The sequence below is a fragment of the Danio rerio genome, chromosome 14 (assembly GCF_049306965.1).
Source record: "Danio rerio strain Tuebingen ecotype United States chromosome 14, GRCz12tu, whole genome shotgun sequence".
NCBI classification, from domain to species: domain Eukaryota; kingdom Metazoa; phylum Chordata; class Actinopteri; order Cypriniformes; family Danionidae; genus Danio; species Danio rerio.
Window position 1 is genome coordinate 33,880,564 of NC_133189.1, and position 20,907 is coordinate 33,901,470.

Sequence of the window (20,907 nt, forward strand, 5' to 3'; positions counted from 1 at the left end):
TTTTCAATATAATGCAAGAGGGAAACTGATAATGACAAATGTGTCATATTACCAGTGAAATAAAATGGTCTAATAATACTGTCAATGACAGAGTTCAAGCATATGTGTCAAACACAATAATTCAACTTTAGAATTATAAATTGTTGTATTCTGATGTCCTCACTTTACTGAGAATTAACAAACAGGACATATTTAAAGTCTCTTCAAATTCACCATTCCAAGTCTAAACAAAATGTAGCATTTTAACTAACAGTAAAGCTACACATAGGCCTAATATTATTGTTGTTTTGTAAAACGGTATAACAATAGTAATAGCCGACTCATTAACTTTTATTTTACATCTACAAAATCGTGTTGAAATAGTGATCTTGATTAAAATTAAAATTAGAATCAGGATTCTAATTTTTGCCAGAATCTTGCAGCCCTAAGTCACAGTGTGTTTTGGCGTTTTCATGTGGATGGAGATTTTTTAAAAACGAAAGTAAGGAAAATTTTGTTTATAAAAATACCCGTGTACTATATGCATGGACATGGCCTTGCATACGATAATGGTATGCTGTAAAATTTAAAATCACTTTTAGTTGACTTTGTCTAATGAGAAAGAGATTAGTTCATTGTAAGTATAGTGATCTGTACTATTTATTAAACCCTTTTTTAATCCCTAGTTAAAATGAATTGATTTAAACGATGAACGTTTTGTCAAGCTAGAAGTGAAGGTTTGTGTTTTACTGTTTTATTTTTTGCACAAGATAAATGGAAAATAATGCGGGAAATGATAGATAAAATATAAACAAATATTGTTTTGAATAAATGATCAGTATCTAACTTTAAAATCAGTTGTTGACACTAAAAAGTATGTCTTTTAACTTTATTGCTATTTTGGACTTCTAAACCTACCTTACAAATCTACCTTAATTGTCTGCTTGCTTTCATCACAAATGTGTTTGAATCCTATAGTACAGAATTTGTAAATATTAAGTAATTATGTCATTTTCAATATTTTCTTGAGAGATCTTGCCTTCAGCAGTAGTTGTTGATTTTTGGATTTCTTTGATTTTTGCTCTCAGTCGTGGTGTTGTGCTGACAGAGAGCAGGACTCATTTGCCTTTGTCCTCCAGCGGAGCAGTAGGCTGCTCCCTCACCTTCATCCCTTCACTGTCCTATTTCTAATAAATGTGCAAATCGCGTTAGTTTGTGAACCCAGGAGCTTGTGCTCGACAAGGTCACTTCATGGCCATGTTGATGGCAGTATGGGGGTGGAGAAGTAATATGAAAGACAAATTTTACTAAGAGGTAAAAAGCAGTGTGGTGTCATTTGCCCTGCTGTGGAAGAGTGAACAAAAATGCATTTATAGATCTAATGAGGTAAGGACAGGTCGTAAAAACATACTTTCTGTTTGAAGGTGACTTTGAAAGTTAATTTATTTTATATTATTTAGTTTTATTTTATTTATTTATTTATTTATTTATTTATTTATTTATTTATTTATTTATTTATTTATTATTTAGTTTTATTTTATTTAGTTTTTCTTATTTTCTTTATTTTGTTTAGTTTTTTATTTGTTGTTTTGTTTTTTAATTGTTTTATTTTTTGTATTTTATTTTATTTTAATTATTTTATTTGATTATTTTGTTTTTATTTTATTTTACTTAATTTTATTTAGCTATTTTTCTAATTATATTTTGTTTTGTTTTTTATTTGTTGCTATTTTTTTATTTATTTATTTTTCTTCTTTTCTTTTACTTATTTTTTGTTTTATTTATTTTATTTTATCTCATTGTTTTTTTTTATTTTATTTAGTTTTTTAGTTCTTATCTTTTTTGTGTAGTTTTTTATTTGTTGTTTAGTTATGTTTTTTGTTTTTAAACATTTTTTATTTATGTTTTATTATGTTTAAATTGTTTTTTTTATTTTATTTTTAATTGTTATTTTATTTAATTATAATATTTTATGTATTTTTCCGTTATTATATTTTATTTTATTTTTATTTTTATTACATTTTATTTGTCTACACTATAGAACATAATATTAGTTTAACAGAAAATATCCTTGATCTCTGTTTTTTTTAGCATTTTTTATGTTAAAAATCAATCTCACATTATCTTTAATTTATCTTATTTTTGGCAAAGTGGCTTTATTTAATTTTTCTGAGTGTCAAATGAAGTACAACAACAACAACAACAACAGCAGCAGCAGCAATAATAATAATAATAATAATAATAATAATAATAATAATAATAATAATAATAATAACAATTAGCAGAGACAAGCAAAAAATGCCTTGTTGCTTTAAAATCTATACTATTTTAAAATCAGTTCTTACTAATGAAAAAAAAAAAAAGTATCTAATTTACACGCATTCCAGCTGTTAGTTACTTCCCAACTCTGATCAGTGGCATGGCAATATTAGTTCTTTCCCATCGATGTTGCCCACGATGACAACAACACCGGGTGAATAGGACTGTATCCCCCAGTTAGCCACTGCTCTCTTCATCTCAGCATATTCAGCACACATTACAAATTCCAATTATTACTCTCTAAGCCACACAGATCCTAAAAGCTTCTGCATCCTGCACTGTGATTTGCTTTGTGGCTCCTTATGGGTGTCTCCATGGGAGCCATAACAGTAGTAAAATATTACCTTACTTTTTTTTTTAAACGTGCTGACTACAACAACACACAGCTAATTGAGAACTTACTCGCCAATAATGACTTATCATACTCTGCTCGGCACAGTGCTGATGCAGGCAAGCTCATTTAGCAAGCCAGAGTTTACTGCTTAATGAAGTCTGAAAATGTCAGATGCAGAGAGAGGAAAGGACAAGGGGTTGCATATGGATTTGGCCATTGCGATCCCTTCACTGCGGTGTCCCTTGAGTATGTTTTTCTTATTTATTTTATTATTTACTGTTACAACCTTCATTTACACATTTGCTTAATAGGCAGTTTAGTGGATGTATACAGTAGTGCTGTTTTTATTTATGCCTTTGCCAGGTCAGTAGGTTAAGTATGTATCATGGCTATTCCAGAGTAATGAAATAGGCTATTTAATGTATCGCTTCCCTGCTAAAGACATTTTTCCAACTGGTATACAGGCCAGCTGTTGCTTTGCTATGGCTTCAAAACGTATTCCTTCTATAGATGGTGCTACACAAGATTGATTTGGGTAATCTTGTAGGTCAGTTCTCCATTCATCTCTCTGGCCACATATAACTGGTCAGACTTGATCTGTAAAGGTCAGTTTGAAGACCTCAACATAGTCCATGGTGTCCCACAGGGCTCGGTTCTTGGCCCTATTCTGTTCCTCATCTACACTTCTTCATTAATTGAGATCGTAAACAAAAGAGGCATAATGTTTCACAGCTATGCTGACAATAAACCGCTCTATTTTAAAACCACCACGGTGCTTCCACAGCACTAGTAAAACACTGATGGAATCAGCCTATTTGCAGCCATAATCATAATGTTTTATCCCCTTTTAAGTACTCTTATCTGCTTCTCTTCTCTGAGATCGCTTAATGCAATGAAAAGTGCTTTACTAATTGAAATGATTATTAGTAATGAGGTTATACTGGAGATAAGGTTGATGTATGCATTGAATTGGTGTCTGTAAATGCTAGATATAAACACCCTGATAACTGTATAATTCCTCTGAAGCTCTCTGTGTGTTTTCAGTCCTCGCTTTACCTCCTGTACGGTGATGGTAGTTATTGTTCTGTGAGGGTGACATAGATGAATGGAGGTAGGGATGCTCTAATTGTTTCTTGTGAGGGGGACTGTCTGGTTGGGTTGTCTCATTCCCTTTTATAGTGCGAACTTCCCTTTTCTCTTTGCATAACTAAACAAGTGAGAACTGTTTTCTCACTCACATGTCCGACCCTTCTTGTTTTTTTTTTTAAACTCTTTTGTTTATAAAAATACCTGTGTACTATATGCATGGACATGGCCTTGCATACGATAATGGTATGCTGTAAAATTTAAAATCACTTTTAGTTGACTTTGTCTAATGAGAAAGAGATTAGTTCATTGTAAATATAGTGATCTGTACTATTTATTAAACCCTTTTTTAATCCCTAGTTAAAATGAATTGATTTAAACGATGAACGTTTTGTCAAGCTAGAAGTGAAGGTTTGTGTTTTACTGTTTTATTTTTTGCACAAGATAAATGGAAAATAATGCGGGAAATGATAGATAAAATATAAACAAATATTGTTTTGAATAAATGATCAGTATCTAACTTTAAAATTAATCAGTTGTTGACACTAAATTTACTCTTTTAGAGTAAATCTTGAATGATTTTTTTTCTTATATTAAATTCACAATACCAATTCCTTATAAAAAATTGCGATGACTTAATACGTATCAAAACAAAACTATTTATTGCAAATCTACATTTACCTTGATAATCATACTGCTAATTAACCACTCTTTTTCTTCACAAAAACATTGTATTAAAAGTTCACACTCAGCTGATGATTGATTATAAAGCTTGTTTGGCATGCTGTTCTGGGAGAGAGCCCTGAGCTCATGTGATCCTCGAGCCCGGGACTCCCTCCCGTTTGCAAGGCGAGAGGGGAGTTTGAACTCGAGAATCTCGAGAACTCCCCTGCTGTAGTAGCTTATGAACAGATAGTGATTGCTCTTAAGAGAAAAATACTTATAGAAACATGTCTATGGTGCTGGATTAGTCAATTAACTTAAGTTGCATGTTTTTGGATGGTGGGAGGAAGCCAGGGAACCCGAGGAAAACCCATGTGAGCACAGGAAGATTGTATAAACTCTGCGCAGAAACGTTGGCTGGCTGATAAGGAACCTGTGACTTTCTTACTGTGAGGCAATCTTGCTGTAACATTGCTAATCATTGAAGGAGGAGTAGGGGTGGAAGGGGTCATTCTTCAAAATGAAGACAGCTGTCATATGGAACTTAGATTATTTATAGTGCCTTAGGAATCGTCTGATTGGTGAATCATAAATTAAATAATGTGGGGCTGGCTGCAAGCAATCACGTGATACACTCGAAACTAGTTTATAAAAAAACTTAATTATCATGTTTTAGTAAAATGTTATTAAATCATTCAAACAGATTCATTCACCAATAAAATATTTCATTAACCAAACATTACTTTTGCATGTTGCATGATGTTGCAAGTGTTCTGCCATGTTTGTTTTGATTTTATCATCGAGCAAATGTTCTGGAACAAATATTTTGTCTAAAATGTAAGTCATTTAATTTAAAGCAGTTTTCATTCATTCATTCATTCATTCATTCATTCATTCATTCATTCATTCATTCATTCATTTATTCATTCATTCATTTTTCTTTTTATTCAGTCATTTATTTATTCATTTATTTAATTTATTGCCCGCATACTATGTAAAAGTGATACAATAAAAGTGTGTGGATAGCTTTGTCACTTGTCAGAAAATGCCCTAGGTATTAAAGTTACACTATGTAATGTGACACGATACTGCAACAGAGGCTTTTTGAATAAAAGAGTTGTTTCCCTTCTTGTTTGATTACATAGTATTTAGGATACACAGGATTTTGCCATTTCCTATAAAGTTGTTGCTGGAAAAAAAGCTCTAATGGTTTCCATTGCAAATACAAGCAATACAACCAGGACTTGACATTAACTTTTTTCATCACCAGCTAGTTTTTCAACGTTACTAGTCACTCTGCATTTTGTGTAGCCACAATTTTGTTGTTGGGAAAATATATTTTATATGCATAAATTTGACTATGGCATGCTAAAACCACTTAATTTAGATTTTGTGTTATGTCCACATACCTCCTTGTTCATGTTTGTGTGTTGTGTATGAGCTTGCTTAATAAACATAAGCAAATGGGTTGTGGTTTAACAGTTTTGCATTGCAATTACTCAGACTTTCAAATCTCAACATGAAGGATTTACTTATTTTTTCTCCGGCCACACCAAACAAGTAATGATTAAGTAATTTATTACAAAAAAATGTAACTAATAATAAATGCATTCACAAGCTTTATAAACTCTCATGCGCAGCACATTGGCCGTGCTTGTGATACTAAAGCCCTCATCAGTGACTGAAGAAAGCCTGCAAGCTCACCATGCACGTGACCATCCTCTCATTCAGTATTAACCTGCTTTCTTTTGCTCGTGTGAACAGTTTTTTTTTTTTTTTTTTTTTGTCAGTCGTGCTGTTTCTCAATGAACTACAATTTAAAAATGATTTTCAACCAGCCATAGTGGTTAGTGGTAGCGGCTCTCTAACCCGCCAAAGCTAAAAATCTTTGGATTGTTTCTAGTGTGTGTTGGGACATATGATCCATCAGGATTTAGTGGGTTTTAGCATGCCACCAATAGAAGGCAACAAATCAGTAGTATAGACCTGCAGGGGCCCATTGTAATTTCCATTAAAACCAATACAATTCCCATTATAACTATAACATTTTTTCCCCACAGAGGGCATTTAGAGTGTGACATGTATAAATTTCCCCCTTAAAAATACTAAATTTCAGTGTAATTTCTGATTAATGTTTGAAATCCATTTCTTGACACAGGCAGTGATTTTGGCTGAATTTAAAAGCAAGGCTGATCAGGTTTAGTTATTACCTTTGCACAGTCATTGGTTTGCATGAATGCCACCGAGTCCAGACCCCCATAAACTCCCAACTCCATTTACAACAAAGCTTCAGCAGGGTCTCGGTCCCCACCACCCGCATAACAAGATGTGCCTTGAGTAATGTTCTCATCTGCTGGAAATAACACAACTAATAGTGAGAAGCAACAAGGCCCTGCCGCTCCTATTATCAATATGTGGCAGGAAGCAAGAGAGGCTCGGCGGCAGATGCAAATTAGAAAGGGAGAGAAACTTGTCAGACTCAGTCACTGCTTCTGAAATCATTCTAATCTTTTTATCGAGGTGAGACCGCGGGAGAGCTCAACAACATGCAGGCCTGTGGCGTATAGTCACATCCTGTACGTTTGTGAGAAATGAACCTGTTTAAAACATGAGGCAGAGCTATAGAAACCCACTTACCTGGGTAGTGTTTTCCGTCTCAGTGCTTTAATGTATTGTGTGTTTATGCTTGCTTTTAGATGCATGATTTGTATTGTTTTTGCATTCATCTTTTTGTTGTCTCCACTGTCTTCCCTTTTTTTTCCCCCTTCATGACGCCACTGAAGCATACCTTGATGATGATCTGGATGATTTTGATGACCCGTTCAGTGATATTCCATTCAGTAAGTTGCTACTGAACCTCAACCCCCTCCATACGAATAGAATTCAATAGTCTTTTCCTTCAGGAGTATATATTGTTGTTTTTGTGTGATTTGCTTTGTGTGCCTGTAAAATAGCTGGCCATTTCCTGTATAGCCTCTATTAACCTGATCCACCTGCTCCTGTTTATTGTGCTCGAGTTAACTGCCCACCTATCACAGGCTTCCGGCCAACATATGAGACAAAGTCCCCTGTTATTTGTTTATCATTACCCTTGCCACTTGCAATATATATATTTTTAACAATGATTAATTTCTAACCAGTTGATTTAATATCCTCCTACTTGCTTTCCCTGGATGAAAAAAAAGGGATCCGGGCACTGTTTCCTGGCCTTGAGAAAGGTAGATGCTGGGATAAACTTGTAGATGTTGGTGAAATTAGTGTGAGATTAGTTTGTTGTGGTTGTTAGTATCCAAAGCAATAGATTTGTTATCATCCCGGGAAGCTATTTCACCACTTAACTTTGCCACTTGTTAATTTAGCTTCCTGTATTTGAAGAAAATTTCCCCACAGACTACTTTTTGCCTTCACATCCTAGCCTTATTTGCGTTGTCTTGAAGCATGGATTCATGGGTAATGCCTTCTTATTGAATTTTTAAAGTTTTCATTTGTAGCCAATTAAGCCATGGCAGCGAATTGCATTCCATTCGGCTTTCCTTCGTTCCCAGACAGTCTCCGCGATCCCAGAAAAGACTGCTTAAATATATTAACACGACTAATCATCTGCATGATCATCAGAATAAACTCACGGAACTGACAGCCTCCTGCGGATAATGGATCGACCCCTTCCTTAGAATCTAAATAGGAATATAAAATGCAGACACTGTATGATAAGGAATATGAAAGAGCCATCAGAAAGCACCATGCCGATTCAGATGAGGAGATATTTCATCAGATACAAACAATCACTGTGCCTCTGAAATGAAAAGGAGCAGTTCAGAGGTGACCTTGTGAATACAAAGCTCATTGGTCGGCATGCGGGGTTGCAATTCAGAGGATTTAAAATAGCATTAGTGGCAAACATTATTACATTTAATCTGTCTTTCTTCTCGATCTGTTGGTGGTGCTTGTATAAAAAGGGGAATTGATATACACCACACGAATGCACACTTGGAGATCTGCTCATAATGCCTCTGATGGTCGATCAGGACTAAGAAGAACAGAAGACAAGACCATGCGCAATCGGTGCTTCTTGCTGGGTCTGATTGATTTCGCTGGTGTCTGTGTTGTCAATCTTTCCCTCTGTTGTGGCAGATTGTGTCTTCTGGAAAGTGTAGGACTTTCATTCCCCCATCACATTACTGTGTCTATTAATCCTTCTTTTTTTTTAAAGACTATGTAACCAATTAGTTTCAGTGATTGGTAAAAGCAGGATTTTCAGTCCATTTATCATGGGCATTGTATAATTATTAGACCAATTACCTTCTCTGCAGAACTTGTTGTTGCTGTTTTCCATCAGGGATGCGAAGGGTGAAGTCTCCTGGTCCTCCTTTCTGAATGGTTTTGGAGTGACAGCTTAATTTGTGCATTGCATTTTGATTTTAAGGTGCCAAACACAAATAACAATTTATTTATTTATTTCTTCATTTTTTTTTAATTTTGGACCCTTTATACATCTCAGATGGTCTCTGTTTTCATCTATTTAGATTTAGATGCAGTTTGCTTGAGGTGGCTTGAGGATGCTTTCTACTTAGGAGGTGTTAATGGGACATTAGAATTATTAACCACACAAATATGTAAAACCATAAACATTGCAAGTCCACAGATTTGTACAAAATGTAAGAGCCTACTCTGTAGGGTTTCTTATGGTCTACTTAAAATGTTTTGAATTTTTTGTTAGAATTTTCCATTGCATCAACACATTTGATGGGATCACTTCATTAATGCAAACACTTTCTTTACTTTTCTTTTGTCTGAGTACACTGTAAAACCCAACAGTCAACTTTATCAAATGAAATGAGTATAGTTAAATTAAATTTACTATACGTTAATTCTATTTATTTGAAAAGCGTTTTGAGCTCAGTGTTGAAGGTAATGAGTTAATTTAATACCTCATTACTTCAACTTTAATGTTAAGTTCACAGTACTCATATAGATTAGTTTTTTAACCCAAATGGTTTGTAGCAATCAGTTTCCTTAAACGGGTTGAGTTGCCCTAAAGTATTGGGTTTTACAGTACTCAGGTGGTTTGAGTTCTCTTCATTTATTGGGTTTTACTGTGCTCAAATTGCTTCAGTTACTTAAATGGATTAAATTCCCAGTGCTCATTAGAATTCGTTTTTGAACTTTTGAACTGGTTTGTTCCAATCAGTTCCCTCAAACGTTTAACATTTGGGTTTTATAGTGTAGTTTAGCAAATAAATACTGTTATTGTTTTTAAAATAGGATTACTATTTAGAAATTATATTTGGTTACACTTTAGGGAAAATTCTCACTATTAAGTAGTGGCATATTATCTTTTAATTATTAAGATGTTGGCTGTTTATTAGTACTTAAAAGGTACATATACTGCACATTTTCATAATCTTACCCATTACTTGAGCCCAAATACTACCTCAATAACTATACTAATAGCATCAAACCGTAAGTTTACTGAGCTAAAAGTTATAGTTAATGGTTTTCCAATAGTGAGATATGAACCTTTAAATAAAGTGTGACCTTAAATTTTGCTAAATATTTTTTTTAAATTTAAAGTTCAAATGGTTTGTTGTTGGGAACATTTAAAATCAATCATACAATATGATTAGATCATTGTTTGTTTGTTTTTTGTCTGTCACAACATGGTCGAATTTGCACAAATCCAAACTCCTTACTCTAGAAGTTACGTAGCATGCAACCAATCTGATCTGAATATATGGTTTAGCCATTCCTTCTCATTTTAATATGCAGTATGCATCAGACGTTCCACGAACGATTCGTGGGTGGTGCTGTCTGAGGCCAAGTCTGGTTTCTGATGTCCTTCTAGACCCTGAAGGATTGCTCAGCAGTCACAGTGCTAATTAATTACAGCGGCAAAGCCATCTGGCTATCAGTAATCCCAGGTAACAGCTTCAGACAGCTTTCAGCTGTCATTACATCGTTAGGGGTTATGCTGTATCATGGCTAACATACGCTTACATTGAGACATAATGTTTTTAAGGCTGTACCACATAGCTCGTATGACTTGTGATAACAGTGGACTTTTATTCTTGGCATTTCAAGTTGCTATTACCTTCACACCTACACTCTGCATTCCTCTTTCAGTTTCCCTTCGTCACAAGAATTTCAGATTCTTGCAGTGAAGCCGATGGCCTAATTCTGATTGTTTTGCCAAAATCTTTGGGTTTGTTAATTAACAAGTGTATCAGGGTGTAATGGTCACAGTGCTCCAGTCTGCTCATTTTGACAACACTGCAGGTGATAAGAATGAAGGAGAAAAATAAAAGGAGAGGTAAACTTGGAGAGAGCCAGAGAATATAGAGGTTTGAGAAACAGGCAGATTTTGCCCACAGTGCAGCATAAAGAGATGGAGTGCATTTCCAGTCGTGGTGATAGATGGTATAAATTAATGTTTACCTCTGGCACAACAATGCTCTGTTTTTCTCTTGTGTGTTGGTTTACAAGTTAGTACAGAATCCAGAATTTTCTCCAGGAAGACATCTATGCACGCAAAACATCACATTGCATTCATCTCAGCCTGCCAGAAGGATCTGATCAGTTTGCCAGATCAGGTCCTAAGACTTTAGTTTTCAGGCACTCTCAGAAGTTACATGGCTCAATTACTATTCAGTCCTCGTCTGTTAAAAGATCTTCCTCCCAGCCCGGAGGCATGATGGGATGCCCACCCCAGTGTGGGGCAGACCAGCCTTCGTGGGCTCAGTGTGGCCCCCTGCAGGGCTTGGCAGGTGGGCATAACTGCATCAGTGTGATGCTCAGACATACTGGCAGGCTAGCAGATGTGCCTATTAGTAGGGTGAGCAGGAGTCTCCATCCAGCAGAGCGTCTCTTAACACCATCATCTTTACTGGTTTATCAGAGCCCCAGCAGTGTGTCTGAAATCTCCCAAATAGACGGCATCCTCCCTCTTCCTCCTCTCAAGGTGACCAATAGCGCAAACCTCCTGCTGCTTTCCAGGAAAGTGTTGGGGTTGGACGTCTGAGATCTTTAGCCTCTGAAAGTCTCTTTTAAACCTCTCTCCTGCCATTCATTTATATCTCTCGCCACAATCGCAGACTTGTTTTGCCCCGCAGACTGCAAAGTGCAAGACCGCTTAATGTGTTGTTTCTAAGCTGGAGTATACGGATTTTTCTTCAACTATAGTGCTAAATGTGGCTTTATTTATTCTTATTGATTCTTATTTTGTGAACTTATAACATAATACTAATACTTTCTGCCGGTTTGAAATTCTGATGCAATTAATTGCAGAACCTTTAATCAAATGTATTGAGCTAAAGACATTAGGAGACCTTATTAAATGAAGTTAGAACGTGATTTAATAAATTACAATGACCTAAAAACATATGCTTTCAGGACTAATTGATCATAAAACTTTTAGCTAGATTAACATAATTATTAATTTTATATTTAATTTTTTTTGTTTACATTTTAAATTTTAATACAATTTAAAATATTTAAAGTTGATAAATATTTGTATATTTAAATACACATGGCAAATAATAAATAAATAAATAAATAAATAAATAAATAAATAAATAAATAAATAAATAAATAAATAAATAAATATTTTAGTTTATACATATTTAATATATAAATACCCATGGCAAATAAAAATATATAAATAAATACATAAACAAATAAACAAACAAACAATAAATAAAAATAAACAATAAATAAATAAATATTTTAGTTTATACATATTTAATATATAAATACCCATGGCAAATAAAAATAAATAAATAAATACATAAACAAATAAACAAACAAACAATGAATAAAAATAAACAATAAATAAATAAATAAATAAATAAATAAATAAATAAATAAATAAGTAAATAAATAAATAAATAAATAAATAAATAAAAAAACAGGTATAATAAAAAAATTGTGTTAGTGTCTGTAGATGTGCCAAGTAAACAAATGTTTCAACCAAATTAGAATGCAACTTAGCACTTTACAAGTTTCATTGAGTAATGCATTTCAATCAACAAGCCAGAAAAATCCAGATTACTATGCTATATTAGTTAAATACATCCAATCGTTATTATTAACCTCATTTAATAAATTGATTATGACTTATAATCAGATTATGACCATGGAGTTAATGCATCATTTGCAATTAACCTAGAAATTAACATTGCTTAAGGTAAAGAAAAGCTTTTGTAGAGTTCATGGTAAGTATAATTTAATTAATGTTAACTTTTAGAGCCTTATTGCGTGATATTCATGTACAATAACCTTATAAATAGTAATATATAGTAAAAATCGTAAGATACTGTATAAAGGCCAGAACTGACATGAACAGAACAGTGTTAATGTTTAATTTCTATGGTGCTGTTATAAAGACATTGCAAATACAATCTGAATATTCTTTAAAAGCACTTTTAAGTCAATATTATGCTCAACTGTAATAAATTAATTAAATTCAATTCAATTCATGTTGGTTTATATATATCGGTTTTACAATGTAGATTGTGACAAAGCAGCTTAACATAGAAGTTCTAGTAAAATGACGCTGTGTCAGTCCAGTTTTCAGACTGGAAGTTCAGTTTAGTTTAGTTCAGTGTGGTTTAATTTACACGGCTGAAAGTCCAAACGTTGAAGAGCAAATCTATCGATGCACAGCTCCACATGCCCCAAGCAAGCCAGTGGTGAGAGTGGCGTGGAACAAAACTTCACCAATTGACAAAAGTGAAGGAAAAAACCTTGAGAGAAACCAGGGTCAGTTTGGCACGACCACTTCTCCTCTGGCCAATGAATTAATGTGTTCATTTACACAGTATATATCACAATATATAAAGTTAGTGAATGTCAGCAAATGTCTTATTGTATGAACTCATGCAAGATTAAACAATCTGAATATGAAATGATAAAAATAATAATATGTAAAGATGATGCTAAAGAAAATATGGAATTCATTGTGATGTTCATATACGCTGGAAAAAAAAGACAGAAGTCTCTAAATCATTTATAAATAGCCATTAATAATCATATGATGCTATTCAATTTTTCATTTAAACAGCTTCTGCACATTGTGACATACCATAACTGTGAAGTAATCTGACTTTGGAGATGCCGCCCAGCCGCTTTCCCCTTTAGATGGATTTACTTGTTGCAAAGACTGTCTCTCAGCTCAACATTTCATCCTTCATCCAAAAACTCTTTCTGCTTTGCTCTCAAATCCTATCAATATTCAACCAAGCCCCCCACGATGCCATCTTACACCCAGGAATCTCCCTGTGGGTTCCTCTGTAAGCCCCCTGCCGGCCACATACTGTCTCTGTAGGATGGGGAGGGGGGTGGAGGGGAGTTTTTGCCTCCCGCCAGTGTTCTAATCCAGATTGATCTGCCCGGCACGCGGCTTCATCGATTGTGCCTCTCCAGGCTCTAACGGAGGCCCTGCAGTATGAGTCTGCGTTGCTTCCTGTTGGCAAGCCTACACATGTGTGCTGTGTGTGTGCGTGTGTGTCATTATATGTGTCAAAGCATCCTCAAATTGGTCTACTTCCATTCATTAGCTGCACCTAAACCTGGCATAGATTCACCTGTGATCTCTGGCACCTGTTGTAGTTCATGGGGCTCCGTCTCTCCCAGGGTCTAACTCTGGTTCATCTAAACCCACCATGACCAGTCAATAAGCTAATCGTTACCTAATTGGATTTCGCAATCTTCGTGACTTAGAGAGGGTATGAAAAGGATTGTTTCTCTTTGATTAGGGGTGCTAGTGTGTGTTTGGCAGCACTGATCGTTTTATTACTATGGAATAGGTCATGATAAAGGTCTGTGTTCGTTATTGAAATTAAAAGGAATAGCTCACCCACATCAATAACAAATATATGTCTTAAACAAAAAAAAGGTTGCTTTGAAGAATGTCCTGGCATCTTGTGAATGTAATGAAAATATGACCGGAGCTGTCAAGATTGAAAGGCATCATAGATGTATAATGACAGTGATATTTTTGCACTTTATTCAAGGTCGTCTGTGCAATAGATTTTTTTTTTTTTTCATTTGAAGTAAAGTTGAAATGAGTCAGTGAACTGAACTTCACAAGCAAGTCAGTTCACTTTGTGAATGAATCATTCAGGTGGGTTTTGTGAACTGGAAGATCTGATTCCTTGATCAAAGAATTAATCATCATGAACCAGGTATCAGTTCTGCTCTAATGAACAAACATGCATATGCTTTACAAAGCTATAATTTGGACTTTCTGCTTTGGAAGTCTCCTACATGGTGGTGTTTATATACATCATGGAAAACAAAAACTCATGGTTTGATTAAAAAAATAAATAAAATTAGTTGACCATGTTCTTACTGTTTTCAACAATGAATGTTAAAGTAATTTAAAGAATGCCTGTTTTAAATAATGGTTTACACACACACAGCATTGTTGGTTTACAAAAAAATAATAATAATAATAATTCAAACAAACATAATCCTGTTGCAAAACTACACTTGATTTTTCACAAAAAACTTTCAAATGACAATCTGAAATATTTTATGGCATCCATTATGGCAGGCAGGCATTTTGAATATTGTTTTGAAATAAATTGGTCTTACACTTCATATTTTAAGATTTTTCATAGTAAATTTATAACTTCTGGTACTTTTACCATAAACTGACATAACAGCCATTTGGTAGATGTTGAAATTATCGAATGTGTTGAAAAAAATGCATTACATGCGACATTAGGAATTAAGAATTGCAATCCAAACGTTTTTTTTTTTTTTTCTTGGTGGGTTAGTTATACTTTTTCTCATTTTGAGTCAAATGATTTGTTTCAAGATCTAGTCTTTTTCTTAAAATAGTCTAATGTCCACAAACCTACTCTCCTCTGATTGGTCAGATGTTGTTTAATGATTGTAACGCTTAGACTAATGGCTAATTACACACATTTAATGAACACAATGTCCCAATCAGATTAGTCAAAGCTGAAAACCAGTTTTCAGTGCATTTGCTCAGTGACTAAATTCTGCACTCAAGTGAATTCTTTCATCATAAACTAAACAGATACAACATAAACAATCATTTTGCAGCATCAGTGATAAAGCATGCAAGTTGTGCTTTTCTATTGCCAATCTTCAAAGGAAGCCATTTTCTTCTGCGTTTGGTGTGACAGTACTTCTGTTGACATCAACCTGAGGGCTTTCATGACAACTGCATATTAAAGGGCACCTATTTTACCTCTTTTTCAAGATTAAATATAAGTCTTTTGTGTCTACAGAATGTGTCTGTAAAGTTTTAGCACAAATCACGCATCAGATTATTTATTATACTTATATAGCATATGGTAATTTTTCTGCTTTGAACACAATGAAGCTGTTTTTGGTGCCTGTGCTTTTAATGCTAGTCCTCCCCGCCCACTGTTCCCACATGTATGTCAGAATGTACCTGAATGTCCACCTCAGCTGTGACACAAACAGCACAGTGACAGGCATAAAGTAAGCAGACCTGATGTTACTTTTTTGAGAAATATTACTGTAAGAACTTTACCAATGATTATTTGATGTATTTGTTGTAGGGTTAATTCAAGCCTTTCTGCAATGATGAGTCACACACAATGTCAGCAAGTGCATTTAACTTTGCACTGTATTTGCATGGCAAATGCAACAGGAAACATGTTAATATCCCCTGCAGTATGGATATGCGTTATGTTAATGTACGAAACATTCAATGCGGATATTGATATAAAAATGTTAAAATCGCTGTAATTCATTACAAACATGCTCTGTTTAAAACACTTTCAACTTGTTAAACATATTCTTGATCACATTAGATGATGATTGATGATCACAGTGAGCTGAACAGATCTTTTGATCCCAGTTGCTTTGCGCACAACCTGTCTTGTTGATACTATTATATGTGTTACTGCAGAGAAAAGTTACTACTTGGCTGTCAATGAATTCGGTTGGCAGGGACACCGCACTCCTACATCTCGTTGCGTTGTTCCTCAAAATGGCAAGGTATTGGATCCTATTTTTAATGTCTTTATATCTCCCCAATTTGACAGTGGACACACTGTACCTACACACAGTTCTGTCCATACAGCTTATAAAAGATGATTTGCATCATACAGTAAGTAAAATCCTCTTTTTCTTTTCATTTTGCTATGAGCAATAGAAAGTCCCGCCCTCTACTTAGTATTCCACTTCAGATGGAACTATATCAACATTTTGAAATCAAAGTCTCAGCAACTTCCAATTCATGCTAACTTTTAAGGGTGAGTCAAAATAGACATGGTTTGCAGGCAGCAAAATAAGACCATAGGCTGCCGTTATGCAAATCAGATAAAGATCTATGTAGTTTAATTACAAAAATGAAACTGCCCAAACTCATTTTAGACTTTTTTCACATTTTTTTCAGCACTTTGTTCTGTCAAACTTTTAAACTCACAAAATTCTACATTGCATATTGAATTCAACTATTCAAGAACCATAGAAAAAACAAAATCATATTCAAGTGTTGAAACAACTGATAGTAGAAATTCCTTGCTTTAATGGCATCATGGACACTAATAAAAAATTATGACATGAAGCCAGCATCTGTTCCCAGGGTAATATTTTAGTGATGCTAGGCTGGGATGGGGTGTTACCATTTGCAAGACTGAAAGCATTAACAGGCACATGGACCAATCACAGATAACATTTTCTCAAATGCCTCTGCAGTTCCCATGGTAATAGGGCACCAGTTGCAATCCCTCAGGGAAAAGAGCAAAGACACATGACATGTTCCCTTGGTGACACTTGAATTTTTGGGGTTAAAAAAAATGCTGATACATCAACGCAAGAATAAGTGGCAAATCAAAGTGACAAATCAAAAAAAGTAGAGAGAAGAAAGAAGGAACGAGGAGATGAAAAACAAAACTATTATTCAGCCGAGCACCCTCAGAGCAGATCTCACAACAAAATCTGACATTGAAAATATTGAGTGGACAAATGAAGCATGTTTTTTTTCGGCAGGCTGCAGCCCAGGCGTCAACCTGATTTAATTCTCCTGCTGTCTGGTTTTCCAAAAAAGCTGCTCTCTGTCGCTTACTTACTGTGTCACCAGGGGTGAAGTGACATGGAACTGTGAGTCCACGAATCCATTTTAATTCTCACCTCCGAAGTGGATCTAGTCTTATCCCAAGAGGAGATGTGGATTTACCGCAGGAACAACAGCCCATCCAATATGCTTCATTTGCACATTGAGACGGATGGGAGTCAATTTATTGATATCGTATAAGAACGCACCATTGATCGAAAGCACATTGTTCAGCAGAAAAAGGTGCGGCAAAGATGCCAATATTCTCATTAAAACAGGGCTTGTCTAAATCGTTAGACCCCCTAATAGGCATGCTTTGTGTTACAAAAAGTCTCATAATGACAGAATATAAATATGAAAACCTACGTTAACACATTTGTTGTTCAATTTACAAGACGCCGTGTTTCGCTGAGGGTGCTAAACGCTACCGAGATACAACAGATGACGGGTCTTAATAAGTGGGCATGAAACTTTGTGCAGCGAACAGAGAGATACAGGGAAACAGATGTCTGCCACAGTGTGTTCAATAAACACTCAAGAAACGCTTTTCCAAATAGGGCACACATCTCAATTTAACTTCAACCTGCCAGAATGTTCTCTCTCTAAGGATCTGCTTGGTTGGGCAGATCAGGTAAGGTGAGCCAAGAGAAGTACAGAGAAACAGATGTATCAGTGTGCAAGAAGTGGTTTCCATATAGGGATGTTTTACGTGCACAAAATATGTTATAATATGAATACGCAGTGCTTTAATTGTACGAATCACTAGCGATCTAGTCCATACAGATCGCTGGAGAACTACAAATCTGCCACTAAAAGAACTACAGATCCTGTCTTGCATCACACTCACACCAGTTCTTCTTTGATTACCTGTTCAAGGACTGATTACATGAAATATATATACAGCACACAAATACGCAGTCTTTTCTGAGTCTTATTATCTGTTAAATCTGTAACATTACGATGCGTTTTCTCTTGCCCTATCTAGCCGTGTTTTGACCATTGCTTTGTTTTGTTGTTTATCATGCCTGTAGCCTGTGCCAACCACTCTCCTGTTTATTGACCATAGTTCTAGATTATCTGTATGTAGCTGTTTGCCCCTGTTTTGACCATTGCCTGCCTGACTAATCTTATAAATGAACTGCACGTGGATCATCAACCTCGTTGTTCAGCGTCCCTCACATAACAGTAATGTTCAGTCCTCTTAGTTGACTTTCTTTTGTTTCTTGCTGTCACTGGTCTGCTCTGTTGTAAACTGGAGCTCTGATAGTTTCCTTTTTTAACTAGCATCCTTATGGGGCTAAAGCTACAAGACTGAAGCCTAAAAGTTTAAAGCCATGCTCTGACTTCATTGATTTCCTCCTTTACTCTTAACTATAATCTCAAAATTTGTTCTCACACTAACGCACGCACATAACAATGTAAGAATTTATCCTTGACAACTTGCTAAACAACAGGAAGAACAAGGCTTGTGATTGTTTTTTTTTTTTTACACTGATTTGCACAAAATGTGAAGAGGGGAAAAAAATAACAAGAGCTGAAAAATATGGTTGAGACATGTGGAGTTGGCTCACACTTCCAAAAGTATCTCTGGCGTGTTTCATTCTCATGCAATTAATTTGGCCGTTTTCTTGCTTGTTAAGGAAGTGCACACACCTGAAGAACAGTCTGATAGATTTCAATCAACTTTAATGTGCATCTATGCTGGTAAAATATTGGTAACCTATGGTTTCAAACATCTGAGATTAAAGTCTACTATAGTATATTTTTCTTAAACACATCTAGGCTAGTCCACTGTGGCTGTATGCAAAACTGCAGACCTATTTTCTTAAATGGAAGTAGTAGAAGGAAAGTGTTTTATGCTTGTTTAGGTAGTCTGTGTTCTGCCATGCACTGATTACATTACTTGCCCAACAGAACAATGCTTCTTTGTTTTATGTATTTGTTTTTTTTTTATATATTTATGTAAATCTATATTTATTTGCAATATTGCAACAGACCTCTCATGGTTCTGTTCAGTTTTCGATTTTAGGTCACATAAAAAAAGCACTGTCAACTAAAAAACATAAATAAAACTACTTAAGCAAAATACTATACTAAATGAATACAATAAAGCAAAGATGATCTGTGTTGTGAATAACACAGAGTTATGTAATATTACTTTTCTAAGTTACAAGTAAATTAGCACATTACTTTTTAAAAAAATAAGTAATAATATTTGAGTTTTTAAAAATAAAATAAATTTATCAGCTTTTAAAAAATCAATTGCTGAATTAAAATTTGTCACAATGAACCGCGCATTCACCAGTAATCTAGCTACTGCAGATCACTGGAAAACTATACACATGCCATTTTTTTAACTACAACTGCACCACTCACACACACACACCATTTTCTGTTTCACATTGATTACACACACTGTCAGAGGATCATGATGAACTGATTACATAGACTTTATAAACAACACAGACACACACATCAGTGCTGAGTCTTGTTTTACTGATGGTGAACAATTATTGCCGTATTCCTTTGCCGTATGCCGTATTCCTTTGCCTTGCTAAGTTCGACCTTTGCTTTGTACTTTTGTTTACGTAGTTTGCCACATGGGCCGATCTTTTTGTCTGACCTGACCTCTCTTTGGCTTCCCCCCTATGTACCCGTTTGCTCCTGTTATTGACCTTTTCCTTTTAGTCTAACTGCAATTGGATCCTCAAAGTTGTCCGCGTCCAAATCTCATTCGACAGTCAATGAGAGATTGTGTTCTTTATTTTGAACGGATCGAAGAAAAGGAAAATGGAACAGTCTCAACAGACAGTAATTTTACTTAAACAGTACAAAAGTAGCAAACACATTGCTTTAAACTTTCGATAATCTATATAAATGGCAGGTATAGTTTTCAGGTCAGGAAATTCTCAGATAACATCATCCTAATTTTTAAATATTTTTTTATGTGTAAATGTGTCCATTTTTTTAAAAGGTAAATGTAGCTGTAGATTATGCAGTGCCATGTTAATTGCAGAGCTCCTCTATTAAAAAAAAAAAAAAAAAGAGAAAAAAAAGTTTTAAAAAAGATCAAGCCTTAGCCTTGTAATAAAAAGTAACGCAAAAACAGCTCAAAAGTAACATAACACATTGTCTACCATAAAAAATAACTAAGTAACTCAACTAGTTATGTTTTAGGGAGTAACTAAATATTATAATTCATTACTTTCTAAAGTAACTATGCCCAACACTGAGGATGATACTAAAATAAGCAGTGCATTTAATTTATGACTGATGGGACATGGATGGTACTTATTTAATTTTACAGGTAGGTACTGAAAATTAGATGATTGCATGTAAAATAACACGTCATAGTCTTCATTGTACAAATAAATAATCTTAATTGAAGCCAAACTCAGCATTGTAGACTATGGCACTTTGTGATATCACTGCTGAAACAATATATTATGCGGCTCTATATTCTAAACTGAAT

The 20,907-nt window shown here is 34.8% G+C and overlaps 1 protein-coding gene and 1 long non-coding RNA gene across 28 annotated transcripts in view; one reads left to right on the forward strand and one right to left on the reverse strand.

Annotated features, from left to right (window-relative positions):
- The window catches only part of tenm2a (teneurin transmembrane protein 2a), a 1,361,633-nt gene that overhangs the window by 986,184 nt on the left and 354,542 nt on the right, over window positions 1-20,907 (forward strand). For 8 of the 26 annotated variants that reach the window (XM_073921891.1, XM_073921890.1, XM_073921893.1 and 5 more), the window contains 2 exons: window positions 7,165-7,221; window positions 7,567-7,599. The exons of the other annotated variants lie outside the window; for them this stretch is intronic. In XM_073921891.1, the coding sequence (XP_073777992.1) occupies window positions 7,165-7,221; window positions 7,567-7,599 (90 nt within the window). The remainder of the gene's footprint in view (window positions 1-7,164; window positions 7,222-7,566; window positions 7,600-20,907) is intronic. 26 annotated transcript variants of the gene reach the window in all.
- LOC137490625 (uncharacterized) overlaps window positions 1-20,907 on the reverse strand; it is a 109,738-nt gene that overhangs the window by 76,712 nt on the left and 12,119 nt on the right. The window lies entirely within an intron of this gene.